This window comes from Bombus impatiens, unplaced genomic scaffold (genome assembly GCF_000188095.3).
Source record: "Bombus impatiens unplaced genomic scaffold, BIMP_2.2 scf_0276, whole genome shotgun sequence".
In the NCBI taxonomy this organism is placed as follows: Eukaryota; Metazoa; Arthropoda; class Insecta; order Hymenoptera; family Apidae; genus Bombus; species Bombus impatiens.
In genome coordinates this window covers 88,267-109,862 of record NT_176695.1, presented here as the reverse complement: position 1 = coordinate 109,862, position 21,596 = coordinate 88,267, and the positions used below count along the sequence as shown (strand labels likewise).

Sequence of the window (21,596 nt, the reverse complement as noted above, 5' to 3'; positions counted from 1 at the left end):
AAGAACACGATAATTTTACAGAACAAAAATATTCTGCAAGAACAATGAACAGATACAATATACAGTCCAGATATCACTAAATAGTACAAAATATCTAGATCTAAAGTTACTAAAATTATATTTATCAATAACAGTATCAGCTTCGAACATTTTCTGTCCACCACCCTATAGCTAATTTTTGGACTTCTCTTTGATCAGAAGTTTCCTGAGTCCTTTCATCTTACTTCCAACTTTACTCCCAACTTCAATTCGGAAAAACACTTCCCAATACGCTAGTGTTTTTCGACTCTTAGGAAGCTAACTTCTCAGTGCTTGAACGAGTCTACGATTCTGCAAAATGTTCTCCGCTCATTTCCGTAGCTACGATCGCTCTTCAACGATTTCCTCTCCGCAACTTCCGATTAGCCTGACGTGTAATCGCGCTGTCTCTGCTTCTCGCGCGAGCTAAGCTCGCCTTGCGGATCCATAACGTCGCGGTAAACATTTTCCTTCAATATCCGCAATATCCGCAGTGTAATGAAAGAGGCTTGCGCGAAAAGAAAGAAGAGGAATCGGTCTGATAACGAGGGAAAAAATTTTGGTTGCGAACAAACGAGAGTGGCAAAAATAATCCGCGAATTTCGCCGGCGAGCACGAGCTGCAAATCGCGAAAAATTATGATCGATGTGCACAGTTCCGCAATTAAGCGAAGTTACGTGACTGATCGCCCTTTCTTCGGCCAGCAATTACGGCAAATTAGTACAACTTTTTCGCACGTCCTTCGCTTCTTTCACCCGTCTTTTTTTCCACTCCATAACATGCCATTTTGTATAGGAATTATAACCCTAGCACGCGGTCTAAATGATTTTTACAATTGGTTCTTCGATAGAGACATGCTCGAAATGATGTGCTCTAGCTACGACTAGACTGCGAATAAAGACAGCTAAAGAAATGGAACCTAAATAAATATTTGTTTTACACTCCAAATATTATAGCGACCACCTTACTTTGGATATTTTGTGCAATTTTGTATATTATATGTCTCAGATGAAAGATCGGGATTTCCCGTCTGGAATGTTGGGAAAAACCCCAATACTCTAGTCCAGACTTTTACTGTAGCTACACTTAAGTAATAAAAATAAGAAATAGTTTTAATGTTCCAATCTGACTTTATGACGATGGGTTCGGGCTCGAAGTGACGTAGCGGGTCACTGGACGTAGTCACGATCATGGGAGAAACTACTTATACTTATATACTTTATTATACTATATTCAATAAATTATACTTATTATAGATAGGTATAATTTATTAGTGTTATAGGTAAGTGCATATGCTTAATTTGGATAATTAAGTGAATCTAACGTTTAGGTCTAGCGGGTAGTGCCTCTTCAGCCTGCGAATCTGGTCCGTCGTATCAAGTAGTCCAGTGATTAGGGGGTTTCGGTGTTTGTTGACTCTTTTGCTATATTTGTCGCTATATTTTGCTATTTCCTCTTTGACTGTGGGTATCTTGAGGTCGCGATGTATTGTTTCGTTGGTAACGTACCAAGGTGCGTCTATTAAGGATCTTAGGCGTTTTCGATTGGAAGCGTTGAAGTATTTCAATGTTGGAGTTACTTGCTGTTCCCCATAGTTGGATTCCGTAGGTCCAGACAGGGCATATGATTTGTAAAAATAGAAAAAATATTCGAAGTATAGTACCGGTGATAATATTTGCTAGATGAAGTAAATGTTTATTTAATTCCATTTCTCTAGTTATATTCATAAAAATATGATTTTTCACAGTATCTAACCATTAGTTTGTTGGACGTTGTATTATGAAATTTGGTATTACAATTGTGATTAGTTGGAAACAGCACACATCGACCTATCAGATGAAGATCCAGTTTAGACAGTAACTCTGAAAAGCAAAAAGCTGGTACTCTCTTTGATCTTCCATGAAACATCGCCGAAAAGAGAGTGTAGCGTCGTAAATGTCCTCGTTTCTTTAAAAATCGTGCCAACATTCCTCCAATCTTTATTCTCGCCCTTGCAATAGTAACAAAAATCTCCATGATACTACTTTATATGATTTTACACAGTGGTATCCAAGTTTCTTTTTCTTCTTTCACTGTCTTTGAATTTCTACTACTTTCAGACATATTCGAAAAATATTGGAACCAAATCCTTTTACAGATAAATTTTAAGACACGAAGAAGTATTATTTTCTTATGTAAGCATACACTTCAAAATATCTTGCAAATTAACATGCAACCATCTGACCTAACAATAAGATTTAAGATATTTCTTCCTTCTCCTACCTTTCTTCAACATAGTTGGTTGTGGGCCGAAAATAATGGATAATCATAAACGCACACCTAAAAACTTAAAGCTTTTGATAATTTTTCTAAGAACCTAAATTAGTTATCAAAATTATTAGGGCATCCCATAAGTTCGTGCCGACTTTTGTCTATACATTTCATGTGTCGATTTATAAACATACGGCGATAAGGGACCAATGCACTTGAGCTTAGCTGATCAAGAACAGGCTAGAGCAGATTTTCGTGGGTATAAGATCGTAATATAGTGAACACAGTGACTTCTAACAGTAAAAAAACACGAGTGAAATGCGTATCCATTTTCGACATCTCATGTTATATGAATTGTGGAAAGGAAGTTCTGTAACAATTGCCACGAAAAACATATGTGCTGTTTACGGAGAAAATGCGCTTTCATCTCGCACCTGTAGGAAGTGGTTCCAACGTTTTAGAGCTGGGAATTTCTGTTTAGAAGACGAGGAACGCTCCGGGCGTCCTCCTCAGACAGACGAAGATAAAATTCGGGATCTTGTTGAAAAATCACAAAGTTTGACAATTCAAATGTTCTGAAAACACCTAAGACAACGATTCATAGGTGTTTAAAAAAAATAACATATATAACCGCTCGAAAAACGGCACGAACTTATGGGATGACCTAATAGATAATTTGTTGAAAATGACAACGTGAGTTCGCGCTCGCCATCCATACGCAAATGCGCTAGTTACAATAAATAGTAACTAGAAGATAGTTCTAGATACAATCGATAGGTTTAAGATGTTCTTTTGTTTTTATCCCTAGTTCATGTTAGAAAGTGCAAAGAAGGTTTTCGGCTCAGAACGATGTGATTTATGTTAGATTTATCCAAAGAATAAAATAATAGCTTTTTGTGATCTTACCTCTGAATACAGAAATAACAATATAATTTATTTTCAGAATTTTTACCGCTTTACCTGGCTTTTTGAAAAATTCTTCCAATTTTAGGTTATACTACTTTCCAAACCCCCCTTTTTCTCTCGATCAAACAACGGAACTTCTTTCATAGAAAGATAAATTAACATTTTCACGTTCGGTGACACCAACGCGTTGTCAGGTGCAGGCCAAATGTTAGTGTCTGCTGATACCACGTTGGTGTCACGCGCAACTCAACTCTTTACGCAAAGTTTATCATCTTGAAATTTTTTAACAAAAAACACCAGCAACTTGTTAAAGTTACTAGCATATTTATGTGGATGGCAAAGTGTTAATGTACTGCATAAATAGATCAATGTACAAATTAATAGTCACGAAATCAAAACTTAATTATTGACACGAAGTTGGAAATTTCATGAAGTTGTCTTTCTGATTTCCATTTTTAATAACAAATTTTTAGTTTTACAAATAAATTCGTTTATTCAACATCGTCTTCCCTGATAAAAATAAATAAATAAAAGTAGGAAACACCATCCAATGGAACGCATTAAAATGAAGTTTCCAGAGTGTGATGATATTTTTTCAACGGAAGGGAGAACACGCTAGACCGCGAGGAAAAGAAATTAGATGGTAGCATTGTTACCACGGGCGACAGCCGTCTGGAATTTTTCCGGCCGCCATGGCGGCTATTTCGTTCCGGAAGGGCATTCCAGCGAGAACGTTTCGTGAATGCCGGCCACGGAAGAATGCGACGAAATTTTAATCCGCGTTATAATTCCTACGGTAAATGGCGTGAGTTTCGCGCCAACGTATGGAAAGAATGCGCAACAAGACGAACTACTTCCTCTAGAACTTCCGGTAATTCTCCTCAGGCGGCACTCAAGCGAAAGTTGAAGAACCTTGGAATTAATTGTTGCAGAAGAATAAAGTATAAACCATAGAATTTCGATTAAGGATAAAGTAGATGTTCGTTAGAAATCACGCGTGCTTATTCATTCTGGATTTCTGAAAAATTTAGTTTTAAATTTTTCTTAAGATAAGATGACGTTTTAAGGAGAAGAATCTAGACGAAGAAAATGGAAGGTCGAATGTACGTTAAGTAATCAGGATTTTTGAATTTAAGATTCATATGATAGCGCAACGTTAACGACTACCTATATAATGTAGTTGTTGAGCCAGAAAATTGTCAGACGTCCCGTACAAATTTAACTTCGCTCATAAAATTTGAGTTCTTCAATCTCGTTTAATATATTTTATCGTAATGCGACTGGAATAAATTTATTCTTCTTTCGATCCGCAGGCTAAAAAGATATTACCCTCTAGATTTAAACATCAGATTCAGCTAGAAATCAAACATACGATAATCACTTATTATTCACGTTATAGTACCACGCCAGAATAATTTACTTATAATTCTCAATGAGAATTGATTGCAAACTACTTCCAAATAAAAAAAAAATTCTTCTTTCGTCCCGAAATATATACATATGAGGTTCAATTCTAAGATAATTCAGGGATAGATTCTGAAAATCGAGTTTATTGTGAAAATACTTAAATGAAATACAGGAGTAAACAACAATTAATAATTAACAACAATTAATAACAGTAATAATTAAATAAACAACAACCAATTAATAACAGTAAACAATAAATAGCAAGTTCTGTGCAATGTCTACCTGAAAATCGAAAATCGATTTTCAACGTCCTGAGCTACTGATCTTTCTCCGTCAATCTTCAATGTTTTAAATAATTACTCTTTCTTCTGTGATCTTGTCTATCTCCGATGTTGATCTCTGTCCGTCCGTTTGGGAAATGCGTGTCTCTCAAAATGGCTCTCTGTAAAACAAAGAAAGCCGCTCTGTCCGTAAAACAAAAGAAGTCGTGCTGTCCGTAAAACAGAGAAAGTCCCCTTGTTTATCCGCATTTGAAATCTTAGAGAGTTTACATACATGCTGTTCTCATTATCATCAACCTAATTGTTAACTTATTATTAATAACTAATAACTTTTCATATAGATAGTAATTATATATAAAAATGAAAGAAAAAGATAGGAGAGAAATATAAAATATTCAAATCTGAATATTCACTATAATCTATTATAGTATAAGTTGTTAAATAAGGCTACGTAAAATCCATTAGCAAGAACACATTTCTCAGCGCTAATTAATCCAGTATTCCTACTTTGCGCACGTAATATATCGCTCTATATCCTTATCTACATATTAAGTCCCTGACACTCAAATGTATACATCAAATCCCTCATCCACATGTATTTTACGTTAAATCCGAGTATCACAGGTGTATCATAATTTTCATTAATCTCATATCACACATAGTTGAATAAGAACAGAAGACATAGCGGAGAGACGTACAAAATGGAAGTTTGAGAAGAGTAAATCGTTGGTACGTGCTCGTGTAAAGGTTGGAAGAAAGGAGTCGATACGCCAACTACCTGGCATAACCATGGAAAAAGAGGCTTGGGTCGAGTTCTCGCTCGCGAGATATTCGTTTCGACGTGAAATTACAAATGACGCGTATCTCACTTGAAAGTCTCGTGGAAAGTATAGAGTGTGTGCAGCGGAGCCGCCCGAGGGCTACGATATTCTCTCTTCTCCTTGTTATCCGCGCTCGAGTCACGCGCTGTAGGGAGACAGAGTTACATATTCATAGAACGCAAGAACCGGGTCGTTTTAGTGAGATGATGAAACGTCATTTTTCGATAAGTACTAAAAGATGCGCGAATGCAATTATTTAACCTATTTAGGTTGCCCGAAAAGTACCTTTCTTTCGCAAACGTAATTTTTTTACAACAGTGTACCTTCGTACAAACGTGAAACCAAATCTGTGAAATGTCGCGGTGTTTATCTCAACAGAACAAAATGGATCGTACGCAATTCGACAAAATAATATAAAACAAAAACGTTGTGCGTCTGTTACTTCTTCATAAAACGAACGAAACTTTTCGGACAACCTAATATAACAACGAGCATTTCCGACAAGCCTGTTCATTCTGCAAGTAATTACAGAAGTAAAAGAAGATCCAGAAATCTTGGCTTCAAGGAAACTCTAAACTCTGATCGCAAGAGACATTTTGTTCCGGAAGATCGTGGTTGTCGGAAATTTTCTGCCGACGAATATGAAATTTTGATGGCGACGATAGGTTTCTTCCTGAGAATCCATAGTTTTTTTTTTATTATTTATTAAAATTACAATCAATTCTCGCGTTGAGAATTTGCAGTAATTTTTCTGGCGTTTTGCAGTGACATGGCTGATTATTTATAATAACTTAATACTTATTATAGATCAGTATAATTTATAAGTAAGTATTATAAATAAGTGAATATTACTTAATTTAGATAACTAATTGAATCTAGCGTTTAGGTCTAGCGGGTAGTGTCTCTTCAGCCTGCGAATCTGGTCCGTCGTATCAAGTAGTCCAGTGATTAGGGGATTTCGGTGTTTGTTGACTCTTTTGCTATATTTGTCGCTATGATCCATAGTTTTGGGAATTTTTTAATTGATAAATACAGAAGGGACATGTTTTTCAATATCTGATTCAGAGAACTCATGAATTCTGGGAATTTTCGATCGATGTATATCGAAAGGAAAATTTAGGACCTTACAGTTTTTTGGAAAGTCTTTTATTGATGAATATGGGAACTTTGATACTGGTAGAGTTTTGTAGAGAATATACTATATTTCAATCATATTTCCGAAGTGAAGAGAACATATACAATAAAACATTTTGTTCTGGAAATTGGTAGTTTACAGGGAATTTTTCAACCTATGGAAGGTTTGATATTTCTATATTTTTGTTGCATACAGAATAGTCGATATTTGTAGAGTTCTTTGGAGAATATACTACATTACATACCCGTTTTCAAACAGAGAGCAAATTTTTATCGCAATGAAACTTTTCGATCGGAGAATTCGTGGTTTTTGGTCATTTTTCGATCGATGAGTAAAAAAGGTTTAATATTTACGTAGTTTCGTTGAAATAAAATGATACAAAGGTATTGGTTTTTTAAAAATATGAAAAACTATCTTTGAATATACCTTGTTTTATTGACAAAAATTATCAGTAAAGAAAATAATTATCATAAAGCAATATGAAAAATATCGTCTTGTAATTTTCTAACTAACTTTGTAAGATTCTAACTCTGGAAAACACCGAAGTGATAATTTGAAAAACACATTTTATTTATGTTACTTTGCTGACAAGGATAGGTGAATCTTTTAATAATTCGATTCTTCTAGATACTTGAGGTGGTTTAGTAGGACCTGTAGGGTGCCAAAGAAATACTCTCCTTTTTTTTTAACAATATATTTATTAACAATTCTCGATTTCGACTGCTCAATCACGCTTCTCGGTCACAACTCAACTCTTCTCTTGATCCATTTCGTTTCTTTTTTGTCGCCTCTCAATATCCCCACTAGGCACGTGTTCGTAATCGTCCGCGACCGTCATCATGTACACCTTCCAAGTATTCTTTTTTTTTACTTGGCAGAATTTTACAGTCAATTCTCATTGAGAATTATAAGTAAATTTTTCTGGTGTGGTACTATATCGTGTATAGTAGATGATCATCGTATGTTTGATTCTAGCTGAATCTAATGTTTAAATCAAAAGGGTAATGTCTTTTTAGTCTGCGGATCTGATCCGTCGTGTCAAATAATTGAGTAATTAGTGGGTTTTGGTGGTTGTTAACTCTTATGTTATATTTGTTACACAGCACCCAAAAAGCAGACTACCGAAGCGTCCTGTTTTGCGACCAAGTTTTCAGGACAGAAAAAATAAAAAAAAAGAACAAAATCATGTAAAAGCACCGCTCCCCAGCGGCTTAAACCCAAAAATTGTATTAAACACAAAAAATGTAAAACGCCGACACATAATATAGTATGGCTACGTCGTACCGCCGCGGTACACATCACATCATTACCAAAATTCACAGTTTATTGCGAATACTAAAATGTATTTAAAATTGTATCTTGGGTTAAAAAACTGAACATCATTAAAACAAACTGAATTAACACACATAAATCACAATTCACTCTAACAACTTTACATAAAACCTAGTTACACTGATGCGTTAAGTACGCGACTGGTTTAAGGGTAGAAACTAGGTAAAAAGATGTCGACCATTCTAAAGATAAAGAATAAGTGAAGTTTAGTGACAATGTTGTGGCGGAGGAAAGCTAGGGTTGGGTGTGTCTAAGGCCACGAGATGAGCTGATTCGTTAAGGACAATTTTGGCTAGGAAAGTGAGGGCGATAGACATTGCTTTCGATTGGATCATAGGAATGTTGGTGGACTAGGAAGGGTCTCAGCCGCCCTCGAGAGAAAATTGCTAACGGAAGATACCGAACGTGAGAAAAACCAAGTTTCCCGTATCTTCCCGTGGTAAACAATAAATGTAAAGGATACCTGAAATAAAAGATCCTTGTTTGGTCTGAAGGACCTTAACTATGAAAATGACCAGATTTATGGTGGGTCCCTAAGACTATTGAGAGTACGCGATAAGGATGTGTAGACATCTGGATGCTATCTTGCGCGCGGTGTGTGGCCTTGGTCTCTGATGTGGATTGATGTCACAGTGGCAACGGTCGCGAAGAAAAACCAAGTTTCCCGTATCTTCCCGTGGTAAACAATAAATGTAAAGGATACCTGAAATAAAAGATCCTTGTTTGGTCTGAAGGACCTTAACTATGAAAATGACCAGATTTATGGTGGGTCCCTAAGACTATTGAGAGTACGCGATAAGGATGTGTAGACATCTGGATGCTATCTTGCCCGCGGTGTGTGGCCTTGGTCTCTGATGTGGATTGATATCACAGTGGCAACGGTCGCGAACGCCTAACAAACGCGTAGATAGCGGGGATATTTTTTTTTATTTGGTAGACTCTTTACAATCAGTTCTCATTGAGAATTATAAGTAAATTATTTTGGCATGGTACTGTAATTTGGATTATAAGAGTTTATAATATGTTTGATTCTAGTTGAATCTAATGTTTAAATCTAATGTTTAAATGCGAATCTGATCCGTCGTGTCATGTAATTGAGTAACTAATGGGTTTTGGTGGTTGTTAACTCTTATATTATATCTGTTACTGAATTTGGATATTTCTTCTTTAACAGTGTGTACCTTAAGGTCGCGATGTATTGTTTCGTTGGTAACATACCAAGGTGCATCTATTAAGGATCTTAGAGTTTTCGATTGGAATCGTTGAAGAATTTTTATGTTGGAATTACTCGCTATTCCCCATAGTTGGATCCCCATAGGCCCAAACAAGTTTTAACTTGGCTTCATAAAGCATAGTGGGGATATTGAGGGGCGGCAAAAAAGAAAGAAAAGATTCATTCCGTTCCGAGCTGGCGAAGTGCGAAAGGTCTAGCGAAATAGCGAAGCAAACACATTCGAGAAGCATGATTGTAAACTCCTTCCCGTGCCATTTAGTCGACGAAACTCGGGCCCAAGCGGTAAACATCGACGCGCGCTAAACAGACCAGACCGATGCTCGTAAACAGCAACTAACATTCAGTCACGATCGTAACGGGCAAAAAAATAATCCGCGAGCTCGGCTTGTTATGTTTACATTTGGCCCAAGTATCTGGTCGCGAGTCAGAGTCGCGATATTTATGTTTGGTCCAAGTATCTGGTCGCNNNNCGATATTCATGTTTGGGCCAAAATCTTCATCGCGAGTCTGACTCGATAAAGTACGGGAAGGGGTTAATTATTGATCGTTAATCGTTGATTGTTGATAGTTGACTGTTAATTGTTAAATAAACCTCTTTGTTGAACATCAAGGGTACTTCTTAGGCACTTCATTCAACATCCTCTTCAAATTACTTGGAAGGTTCTGATATATTTTAATAGTAAAAATTATTACATCAAAAGTGATGGAATAAATGAATTATTGGAGAGGTGGAAAATAATTATAAGTATTAATGAACAACTGAACAATAGTTGTCATAAGATATAAGAAGTAGGTATAGCTATTCATATGTAAATATTCTGTGAGGAGTTTTTATTTTCTCCAGTTCCTTTATCCATATCTTTTCTCGACTTGTTTTATGTCTATGAAAAATTTATTGTTCAACGATGCTATGGAAGATCGATGTCTAAGATTCTATTGACTTCGTATACCACAAAAAACTCGCGATATTCATGTTCATATAGAATTATTTTACTCTGCACGCATAATTTGGAACATCTGCCAATGAGCCAATAGAAGTTTTTTAATTTTAATTTCAGTTGCTTGGATTTATTTACGATGTGTCGTTTCCATGTTATTCTTCTATCCAGGATTATGCCCAGATATCTGACTGAATCTTTGTTTGGAATTGGAATTTTAGTTATGGTCACCTGTGGGTAGGATTGTTTTCGCAGCGGAAGGTTCTATGACTGGATTTATTTTCGTTTATTTTGAAACGCTTCCGAGTATTTGACGGAAAAACTGTAGGGATTCGATGACTCATTAGGCTTGCCGGCACTTACGCGGCTGTCCTTATGTTTCGTCTTTTTCTCGTAAACAGTCTACGATGCTATGCTTTGTACCGACGAAACCATTAGAAAGTTCTTTGTTGTCGAGGGCCGCTACATACTTGTTCAAAAATAAATCTAAAAAACATAGCTCAATAACATGAACACCCTCGTACCACAAATTTTATCATGCGTTCGTTTAAAAATATCTATATATTATTAGGTCGTCCGAAAAGTTTCTTTCGTTTTATAAGGAAATAATGGATGCACAACATTTTCCGTTTTATATTATTTTAAACGCTAAGATCCCTAATTGATGCACTTTGGTATGTTACCAACGAAACAATACACCGCGACCTCAAGATACCCACAGTCAAAGAGGAAACAGCAAAATATAGCGACAGATATAGCAAAAGAATCAACAAACACCGAAACCCCCTAATCACTGGACTACTTGATACGACGGACCAGATTCGCAGGCTGAAGAGACATTACCCGCTAGATCTAAACGCTAGATTCAATTACTTATCTAAATTAAGTAATATTTACTTACTTATAATACTTACTTATGAATTATACTTATCTATAATAAGTATTAAGTTATTATAAATAATCAGCCATGTCACTGCGCCACGCCAGAAAAATTACTGAAAATTCTCAACGCGAGAATTGATTGTAATTTTAATAAATAAATAAAAAAAATATATTTTATCGAATTACATGTGATCCATTTTGTTCTATCAAGATAAAGATTACAACGTTCGATTACAACGATGAACCAGTCTACCGCTAATCGTATGCATTCGATTTTAACGATTAATTTGTTTATACGGCGAAACATCAGCACCGTGGACGTCATCGATGTTAAAGCCATGGATGGAAGTTTTGCACCTTTGTTTATTGATGAATTAGATTAATCTCTTTACTACATTAAAATTCTTGTATTTTATTCCAAAGTATATTTACAAATATATAGTCTCCTTTTCATAACAACACATTTGCTCACTGCGGTCTCTGTTTCCTTTTCTTATTTCTTTCCACTCGCCTAGAGAAATATACATATACGAATAATACGATATACATATGATATACGTAATACAAAAAATATATGTGGCTAACATATGGCAGAAATATAATAACTTCATTGACAAATTTTATCATGCGTTCGTTTAAAAATATCTATATATTATTAGGTCGTCCGAAAAGTTTCTTTCGTTTTATAAGGAAATAACGGATGCACAACATTTTCCGTTTTATAATATTTTATCGATTTACGTACGATCCAGTTTGTTCTATCAAGATAAAGATCACAACGTTCGACAGATTAGGTTTTATATTTGTATAGAAATGAGCTGTTGCAAAACACTGGTCTATAAAAGAAAGACACTTTTCGGACAATCTAATATTTCTTCTTCCACCCTCCGACCTTTTACTCTCTTCGTCCATCGTTCAATAATAACCGACATAGGAAATGTTTCAAAAAATGTATCAAATATCAAGAAATGTATCAAATGTTACAAGAATTACCCTCTCCCTCGCCCTTTTCCCATTTCCGGAAACGAAACGACTCTCTAGTGTAACTTGTCTGGTTCACTTCTTTGTCGCAGAAGCGGACAGCGGCGCCATCGAGCCCAGCATCAATCATTTCGGAGTGGACGAGGAGGACCATCGTATCCAGGAGGACGAAAGGATCGCGAACCAGACCGTCGCCAGCGATCTAACCGCGGTCGTGTTTCGAGTGCACGTCAACGATACTAACAACGAAACTCCAGTAACCAAAACTATCCACAGCTTTCTCACCGATCACGAGAACCTCGTGAACGTATCGCGAATGGACGAAGGTAGCGTCGCGGAATTGCAAAGGGATCAAAGTAACCTGTTATCCGTCACGGTGTCACAGAACGATGTTCACGAGCCACAACACAATCCATTGGGATCAGACGCAAAGTCGGCAGAGCGCAACAGCTCTGAAAACAAAGTGGAACACGCGAACAATGATTTCGTCTCGTCGACTCGGCCGAATCGAGGGGAAATCGCGTCAAGTATCGTTCCTTTGGAGATCCGGTCGCCTGGTTCCAAGAATGACGACTACTTGCACGGCGTCCAGGTAGACGATGAGGATCTGTCGAACGTGATAGAGCACGAGGACGAGTTAATAGATGGTTCCAACGTGGACAAATCTCGCAGAGAAAACTCGATTAGGTTTACAACCGTGTCAATCCGTGAGACCATCGTCACGGAAGTGAAATCGATCGAGCAGAAGAACGTCGAGGACATCAGAGCGATCTCGTTCCAAGTACCTGCAATTGACAAAGGAGCAGAAGACGCGGACAAGCGACAACAGGATAACGAACACCCGAGAAACGTCATGGAATCAAGGAAGGATCAATCCAGGCCGATGAACAACCTGCTGTTGGCGGGTGGTAAGTCGACGAAGGCGTTTTACGAGATCAAACCGTCGATCAAAACCGAGATGGAGCCCGATCAGCTTAACTCTAGCGGCACTCAGCGATCCTTGCCTGGTAGGAAGTTCGTGCTACCAAGCGTCGACAGCGCCTTTGGCAAGTTCGGGCCTTACTTCGAAGACGGCGATCAGGAGATAAACATCACTGCCAGAATAGGCAGCACTATGCTGCTCGACTGCAAAATCGGCATGCTTGGTAACAAGGAGGTAATTTCCCTTTTTCCGTCTTCTGTTCTCCGCCTTCTCTTTTGTGGTTATACAAATACAATTGATCTGAAAAATAATGGCTTCATATTTCTTAATTCATATTTCTTATAAATTGTTGTGTAATTGCTATCTAGCAATATTTTTATTAATATCTTGAGGCTGTGTTTGCATATCAAAGTATGTTTTATGAGCATCAAACATTATTTGCTATCTAGGTGTTATCGATTAAACTGATAATACCTATTAGTCTGTCTAATTTCTTTTATGTGATAATGTACTTGCTCATTCTAGCAATTGTATATGAATTTTTGGATAAAAGACAAGTATCGTTGTTTCGTCTGATTCGAGTCTCTGTAATCACTTCGTATATTCAAAATTCCAACGAATATCTCGTAGAGAAAACATTGCAACCGTACAAACAGACATAATATGGCAGGGATATTCTCAAGCTCGCTTCAAAAATATATCCTTAAAAATCTATTCATTTGTTGCTCGACCGTTTATAATGTTATGTCGATGTTGCAAAATCAGAGCTTGAATAAAATGAATGTTTAAGTCTTCATGCATATCGAATGTTTGAGTTAATGAATTAAAACAATATGTCCCGTTACTTTTTAGACAGACTGTATATATTTTGTTACATACAGGAGAAACACGATAAACAAGGGAATCATTGATTTCTTTTTATTATCCCGTGATGAGATGCTTTTTCCGTAAAGGCGTACATACGTAAGATTTGTTTCTCCCTTTTTATTTCCCGTTTCATTCTCCCCTTTCTTCTTTATAAGTATCACATATACATGCATATATCTGACGTTTCATAAAGAAAGAAACTTGAGGAGGAAATACGATAAACAAGGGAAAACGTTGATTTATCTTTATCGCCGCACGGTATGAAGTAATATTTCAGCGAAGATATAGAAAATATTCAAACTGACAAATAGAAAAAAATAGAACGTTGTATGAATGAAAAAATTGAACGTTGCAGAAATTGTATTTCATATAAAAACATTCGATCATATTCGCTTTCACGTAGGATGTTAGAACGTTAGAAAATTCGATCGTCGATTCGCGGATCTTTTTGGTTGTTTCTCTTTCTCATTTTGCTAGTAAACCAGAGTACGAAATGTTCCGCTTTGTCGTAGCGAGAATTTATCTATTTCACGTCTCTCTGTCACTGTCGTTGCCCTTTGGGGTACCTTTATTATTCCGTTGCTTTTACGAGACGGCGACCGTAGCGGTGGCTGCTGATGCAACTTGCGAAATAGGATGGGCGATGTCATGATGAAAAACCGGCTGCAACGGTCTTGTTATATTTTTATGATCTCCGTGTCGCACGATAAAAAGGTCCCGCGATGATGAAGCGAGATGGAGTGGCGAGAACGTGGATCGATTTCGTGCCTTTCCGCTAGCTAAATTTCCCTTTCACAGCTCTATAACATTCGTTGCATGCAATTATAAAGTCGAATGAAGGAGAAAATATCGTTATACCTAGAACGCAGGTAAAAATGTTCCACTCGTTAGAATTTTCCTCGTGGTTTGTCCTTTTTATTTCTCTATTTCGTTAAGCCAATAAAGATCAAGTGATAAAATAATGCATATAGATTGAGTAAACATAATGCTGTTGAAGTAAAATATTGGAATTTCATGCAAATGCATGTTGCATTTGAATTAATCGAAATAATTCACATGTTGTTTTGTTAAGATAAAATAAATGTATAATAATAAATACTTTACAGAAGATTGCTACATAAATCCAATCGTTACAATTTCTAATGATATGCAGTTAAAAATGGGAATAGATTAAATATTAGTCGTTTTTCTAATTTTGCACCGTCTTCAAGAAGGTTGCGATACAATTAATATGTCTGATATGAAATAGTCAAACAATAAAGAACAAATGAAATAGAAATTACTTCGTATCTTTTAGAGCTTTTCGAAATCGGCAATATTTTTTTGGCAAAAAATCTTTTAATTTACTTAGAATTCTTAATAAGAATTGATTGTAAAATACATACAAATTAAGAAAAAAACTTTTATTTCACATTTTTTAGTGAATCGATCGATGTTACAGGGTCAATGTAAAATAGTTTTCATTGTCGTTAATATTGCGGTTATTTATTCCTATCTATTTATTACTTGTTCCAATTCTTAATTATTATTAATTATTAAAAAATAAATAAGGAATAAAATATTAATAAGGAATAAACCATCCGTACTTCGCCACCAGTATTATATTAGGTTGTCCGAAAATTTTCTTTCGTTTTATCAGGAAATAATAGACGCACAACGTTTTTTGGTTTATATTATTTCGTCGAATTACGTACGATCCATTTTTTCTGTTGAGATAAACACCGCGACATTTCACAGACTTGATTTCACGTTTGTATGAAGGTGCACTGTTGTAAAAAACACGTTTGCGAAAGACAGTTTTCGAACAACCTAATATTTTGACCAGTAATAAAGAAGGACATTGTTATAACTTAATAGTATGCCATTTATCATTTTGCAAAGGAAGTAGGCTTATGGCAGAAAACGAATACACAGAACGACGTTTCCTGCGATGCAAACACGAGTTGAAGATTATACTGAGAAACGCAATTTCAAAACACTCGCCCAGGTTGCTGCTTCGTAATCGTATCGATATCAGTCCAACATTCGCAGAGGAATCACTGAATTAGATGAAACTGATGAACAACAAATTCTGTGCAATTGGGAATAGTTAATAATGAACTTGAATTTGAGAAATTTTGCAAACGGAACCAAGCAGTAGATTATTCCTGGAAGATGCAAAAGGTCTCGTTCCGATAGCTCAATCCAATTCTGAATAATCGATAAACGTACATAAAAGTTGGAATTTTGCAAGAAAATAGTTTAGAAAAAACAAACGCAATAAAATTGTGTAAATGGATCAGCGGAATAACATGCCCTACGAGATGGAAAAGGAAGGATGTAGAATCGTTTTCATTAGTCAAGCGGTTTCGAAGAAATCACCGAACGAGATCGGTGCGAGAATGTTAGTTAAAAAAAAAAAAATTGTTTACGATGACCAAATCGAAAAATTCTTTTTAACCGGAACAACCGAAAAACATGCCCTACAACATGCATAATAAATCATCCCGATTGGTCAAACCGTTTCGGAGGAATTATCAAACATACATAAAAAAAAAATTAAAAATATCTATATGTGCTCAAACATAAATATTTTCCTGCTTTTCCGAAGTTGGTATAGTGAAATGTTGCGTTAATCCAACGCTCGTTTTTAATGGGTGACCGATTTTCAAAATTGGGAATGTACCGAAAATAGAGAAAATAGAAAATTTGGAAAATAGAGCAACGATAACGAATTACGATCGTATGTTACGATCACAGCTATTCGAATTTGTTCCACTATGTTAGATTAGAAAGTGTTATAGAGATTCGTACAATGACAAAAACAAAATAATAATAGAAAGCCAGACTATAATTCTTGCTATCTTTCAAGAACAACTATTTCGCTATTATTGAAATATATGTTAGCGTATTCTTCTTGCAAAGACATTCTTGAAACAGTACCCTATTTATTTCGTTCTAGAATTCTTATCGAGTAGTCGGGAGCACTTCCGGTGTCCTAGAAAACGTCGAAAGTTTCTGATTTCAAAAAGTCTAAAAGGTCTTGAAAGACTCGGAATTTCATACTGCAAAGACCTTTGCATCCTGAACATTTTTCGCTAATGTTTCTGAAGAAATTTCGTGAAACTGGATAGTTCTATTAAGTTGGTGCATATGAAATTTCATTTTTTCAAGTAAAACTTTAACCGAATTTCTTTAATGCGGTTGATATTTGACAAAGAATACAATTTCATATTTATAAATGTTTATAAACTTGTAAATAAACGAGTTATATAGATGTGACCTTTCAAACTCGAATTTCAAAGATACGAAGCTTCTCATGTGTTGAAGTAATAACTCAATTACATATTTCAGAACTCAAAGAAATCTTGCGTTCTCAATCTCTACAAGCGTCTCAAAACATCTTTAAGAGTGTCGTTTGATCAGGAAACGATTGGAAAATGGAGCTGCGAGCGAGAACGATTACAATTGCAAACATGATTCGTTTGTATCTTCGCGGTGTAACTGTTCATAAAATGTAAACAACTTCTCGCATCGTAATCAGCCGAGGAAAAAGCAAGCAAGGCGAAAACGAGAAGATTAAACAGAAAGGAAAATGGGATGGGGGATGGAAAAGGAGAGAAACGGTCGCTCAAGATCTTAGATGAATTCATATTCCATAGAATACGTATTTCAAAGCCGATTCCGGCGACAATAACAGCCAACAGCGAAAAGAAGCATTGCCTATCGATACGACAGGAAAATATCGAGTGAATTTTTGTGATATTCAACCCAGTGTGGATCTAATGACAATATGAAATGGTCAAAGACTAAAGAGAAAACACTCCACTCTCCTCACTAAAGAAATAAAATAGTCAAACTCGAAAATGAGATGTTATTTAACAATTAAGTTAGAAAAATTTACCAAATTTCCAGCTGGACAAATTGTAAAATACAAATTAAATAATAAAAAAAAAGAAATGACCAGGGATTTTTTACACGATAATTTGTAGAGGACTTGTGTAGAGGATGGTTGATCGTGAGATTTATAAGACGAGATTGCTTGTTGTTGAAACCGTCAAGTATATTTAAAATAATAAATAAATAAGTATACAGAGAATATTCGCTGAGACGCTCGTACTAGTGAATTTGCTAAAGACAATGTAAATCGTTGTAACTCGTTGATAACTGATCGATACTCGACAGATACTTATATTAGGTCATCCCATAAGTTCGTGCCGTTTTCGAGCGCTTATATGTTATTTTTTTTAAACACCTACGAATCGTTGTCTTAGGTATTTTCAGAACATTTGACATCTCTCGAACTGCCAAACTTTGTGATTTTTCAACAAGATCCCGAATTTTATCTTCGTCTGTCTGAGAAGGACGCCCAGAGCGTTTCTCGACTTCTAAACAGAAATTCCCAGCTCTAAAACGTTGGAACCACTTCCTACAGGTGCGAGATGAAAGCGCATTTTCTCCGTAAACAGCACATATGTTTTTCGTGGCAATTGTTACAGAAGTTCCTTTTCGAAATTCATATAACATGAGATGTCGAAAATGGATACGCATTTCACTCGTGATTTTTTACTGTTAGAAGGCACTGTGTTCACTATATTACGATCTTATACCTACGAAAATCTGCTCTAGCCTGTTCTCGATCAGCTAAGCTTAAGTGCATTGGTCCCTTATCGCCGTATGTTTATAAATCGACACATGAAATGTACGTGTAATGTGTAATGACAAAAGTCGGCACGAACTTATGGGATGACCTAATAGATACTGATTCGGACAACTAATTAATAACTGATAGATAACTGAACTGGTAACTCTTACGTTCGCGTCCATTTACTTATACTCGTCGGGGGAGAGTCGGAAAATTCAAATTCGTCTTTGTTCGGCGGTTGCACGCAGCGGCGACATTGTTTTGTCCAAAGTTTATTTATTCTTACGTTACGTGTATCCTAACGATATTGATACTCCGAGGCAAAACAACAACATGATTTGAATTGTCCTTTAGCTCATGTGCCGCTACAAATTTATCGTATTAATAATGTTAGTAAATTGACAAAATATAATTTGTAGGCTATATTTTGCAGTTGTACAGGGTGGTTGGTAAGTGGCGGTACAAGCGGAAAGGGGGTGATCCTGCGCGAGAAAAGAAGTCGAAAATATAGAATAAAAATTTTTCGCTTGAGGCTTTGTTTTCGAGAAAATCGACTTTGAATTTTCGCTCGGTACGTGTGCACTTTATCACGTCTCGTTATAATGGATCTCACTGTAGATCGTTGTCTCGATGAAACAATTAAAAAAAAAAGAACAAATTAAAAAAAAATTTTTTATTCTATATTTTCAACTTTTTTTCACGTAGACTCACCCCCTTTCCGCTTGTATCACCACTTACCAACCACCCTGTATATCAAATAAGATAATCAATGTCCTGTAATATTTTTAACTGCAGAAGAATTTATTCATACTGAAAAGTAATATTAGTTCAGCTTGTGTCTGCTCCTGAAAATATTCGTACCTTTTTCTCACCATCCATTCCGTGGATGTTCGAACGGTGGTTTGATAATTGAAAAAGAGTTATTTTCCATACCATAAATTTGCTGATAAAAATTTCTTCCAAACGCTTTAGGCACTTCACTTTTACTTAGTCAAAGAGTAAATCTCCTATCTCCGTAACTTAATTCAGAATAAACGGAGATGAATGGAAAAAACATATCAATTAGCTAGTCCAATTTACAATATACCTTGTCAAAAAATCATCTTCTATAATTCTGTTAAATATAAATCATCCAAGTGCCACTTATGATTTGCCTTGGGCGCAACAACCATTCATAACATCAAGTTAAAATAAGTCGCGTTACGTGGAACAGTGTCGAACACTTTTCTTTAAACCTAAAGACTTGTGAAATTCTCCGAGATTCCATATTCAGTATGAATTCCGCAATCGGAAACGATCGCATGTGATTATCGCGTAGTTTATTGTATTTCCTGAGCGCCATTTAAGCTCGTTTGCAGTTGATTAATTAACAAATCCCGTTTGAATTCCATAGGACATTTGCATAAAACGTTGTTCGTTTAATGGCGTGTAATTTTACCGCGTTTTCACGTAAATGTAAACGGGAATGATAGCCACCGACCTATTATCGAGCGTGATTGGCTGGACACGTTTGGCGCGACGTCGACGGGGCGTTGTTATTTGATCGATTGGCTCAGCCATTCGCGGTACCATAAAATCGTATCTCTTTCAAAAGGAAAATCCCATCGTCAATGTTATTATTTTACAATGGACTATGGACAATGGTCCATAAAAGGGTGAGGCGTTTGGTATTTACCGAAAAGGTAACGCGAATCCATGTTCGAAAAAATGGTAAAAATGTTTTTACGCTTGAAACCTTACCGTTTGAAATTTGACATTATTTAATTTTAACATTTCAGTCTAACAGATTGAATTGAAAAATTTTATATCGAAATTTATATGTAAACAATCTTATCGAGGTGACTTTTCTCTTTCCTGTTTCTGGGGTACGTGCTGAGTCACCGTGGCTAGATGATTGTAAGATTTGCTTATCGTGCTACACGTGCCGCGAGGCACCATGACATCGGGTCGTCAGCCACACGTACATATTTCTTAACTCTTTCGCTTGGAGCGCCGCTTGTCACGTTTTTCGTCACGTCACTCATATCTATGTGACGGGTATACTTCCGTGGGGGCCGTCACCCAAATATGGATGACGCTTTTCTTGATCGAGTTGATTAAATATAGGATATTACATGTAGGATATACAACATAAAAATATTAAAAGCACATTATACCATACTTTTTATTAATTTATATTCTGGATAAAATATTACATTATGCCATATAGTATGGTATTTATTAAAACATTCCAAACATATTTGGAGTGATTTTGGGCACTTCGAACAATAGTTGTAGACTGACGAAGTCTACTTTATCATTACTTTCCTCATTTTCAAATATATTTTCACGCTGTCTACTGAACATTTTGAGGATGAACAAATCACTGATATACGTCTCACAAGTATGCTTCTCGACTAAATGAAAGATCTGAGATATCTGTCATGAGATACCTCGGAATACTCTAGTTGAAAAGCTTTCTCCATTTCAGAACTAAATAATCTTTTCTTCACAATGAATCGAAGGCGATAAACAATGAATTCCCGCTTGTCGCTCTATTTAGCCATGCTGTATTATGTGTCGGCGCTTTACATTTTTCGTTGTATGATACAATTTTTGGGTTTAAGCCGCTGGGGAGCGGAGCTTTTTTATGTATTTTCTTTTTTACTTTTTTGTCCTGAAAACTTGGTCGCAAAACAGTACGAACCGGCATCCAAATGATGCATATGCAAGTGTGATCTGTAGTCAATAATATATTTTTTCCTTATCGACAGAACATTTTCTGTTGATTTTATTGACATATAGGATTAATCGCTTCTAAAGTTACGCATTGTTGAAACAACATCAAAACGTTTCACGCAATATATTTCAAACATCCAAACGATCGTATACTGTTTCATGCTGAAAAATCTGTTAAATCCATTGACAGTGAAACGATATTTCATATACGGTTCTTGCAAGAATTAGCAATAGATCGGCTTAAGGTATAATTGTCAATCTGTTAAAAATTAGAAATCGT

At 36.1% G+C, this 21,596-nt stretch overlaps 1 protein-coding gene and 1 long non-coding RNA gene across 2 annotated transcripts in view; one reads left to right on the top strand and one right to left on the bottom strand.

Moving 5' to 3' along the window:
* LOC100748844 overlaps positions 1-21,596 on the top strand; it is a 403,660-nt gene that overhangs the window by 297,938 nt on the left and 84,126 nt on the right. The window contains exon 5 of the mRNA XM_024367091.2: positions 12,278-13,341. Coding sequence (XP_024222859.1) covers positions 12,278-13,341 — 1,064 coding nt within the window. The remainder of the gene's footprint in view (positions 1-12,277; positions 13,342-21,596) is intronic.
* LOC112212699 lies at positions 2,393-21,082 on the bottom strand. The gene is made up of 3 exons (XR_002946531.2): positions 21,072-21,082; positions 8,208-8,210; positions 2,393-2,488 (listed from the first exon to the last, which is right to left on the bottom strand). It is a non-coding gene; the product is annotated as an uncharacterized LOC112212699 (long non-coding RNA).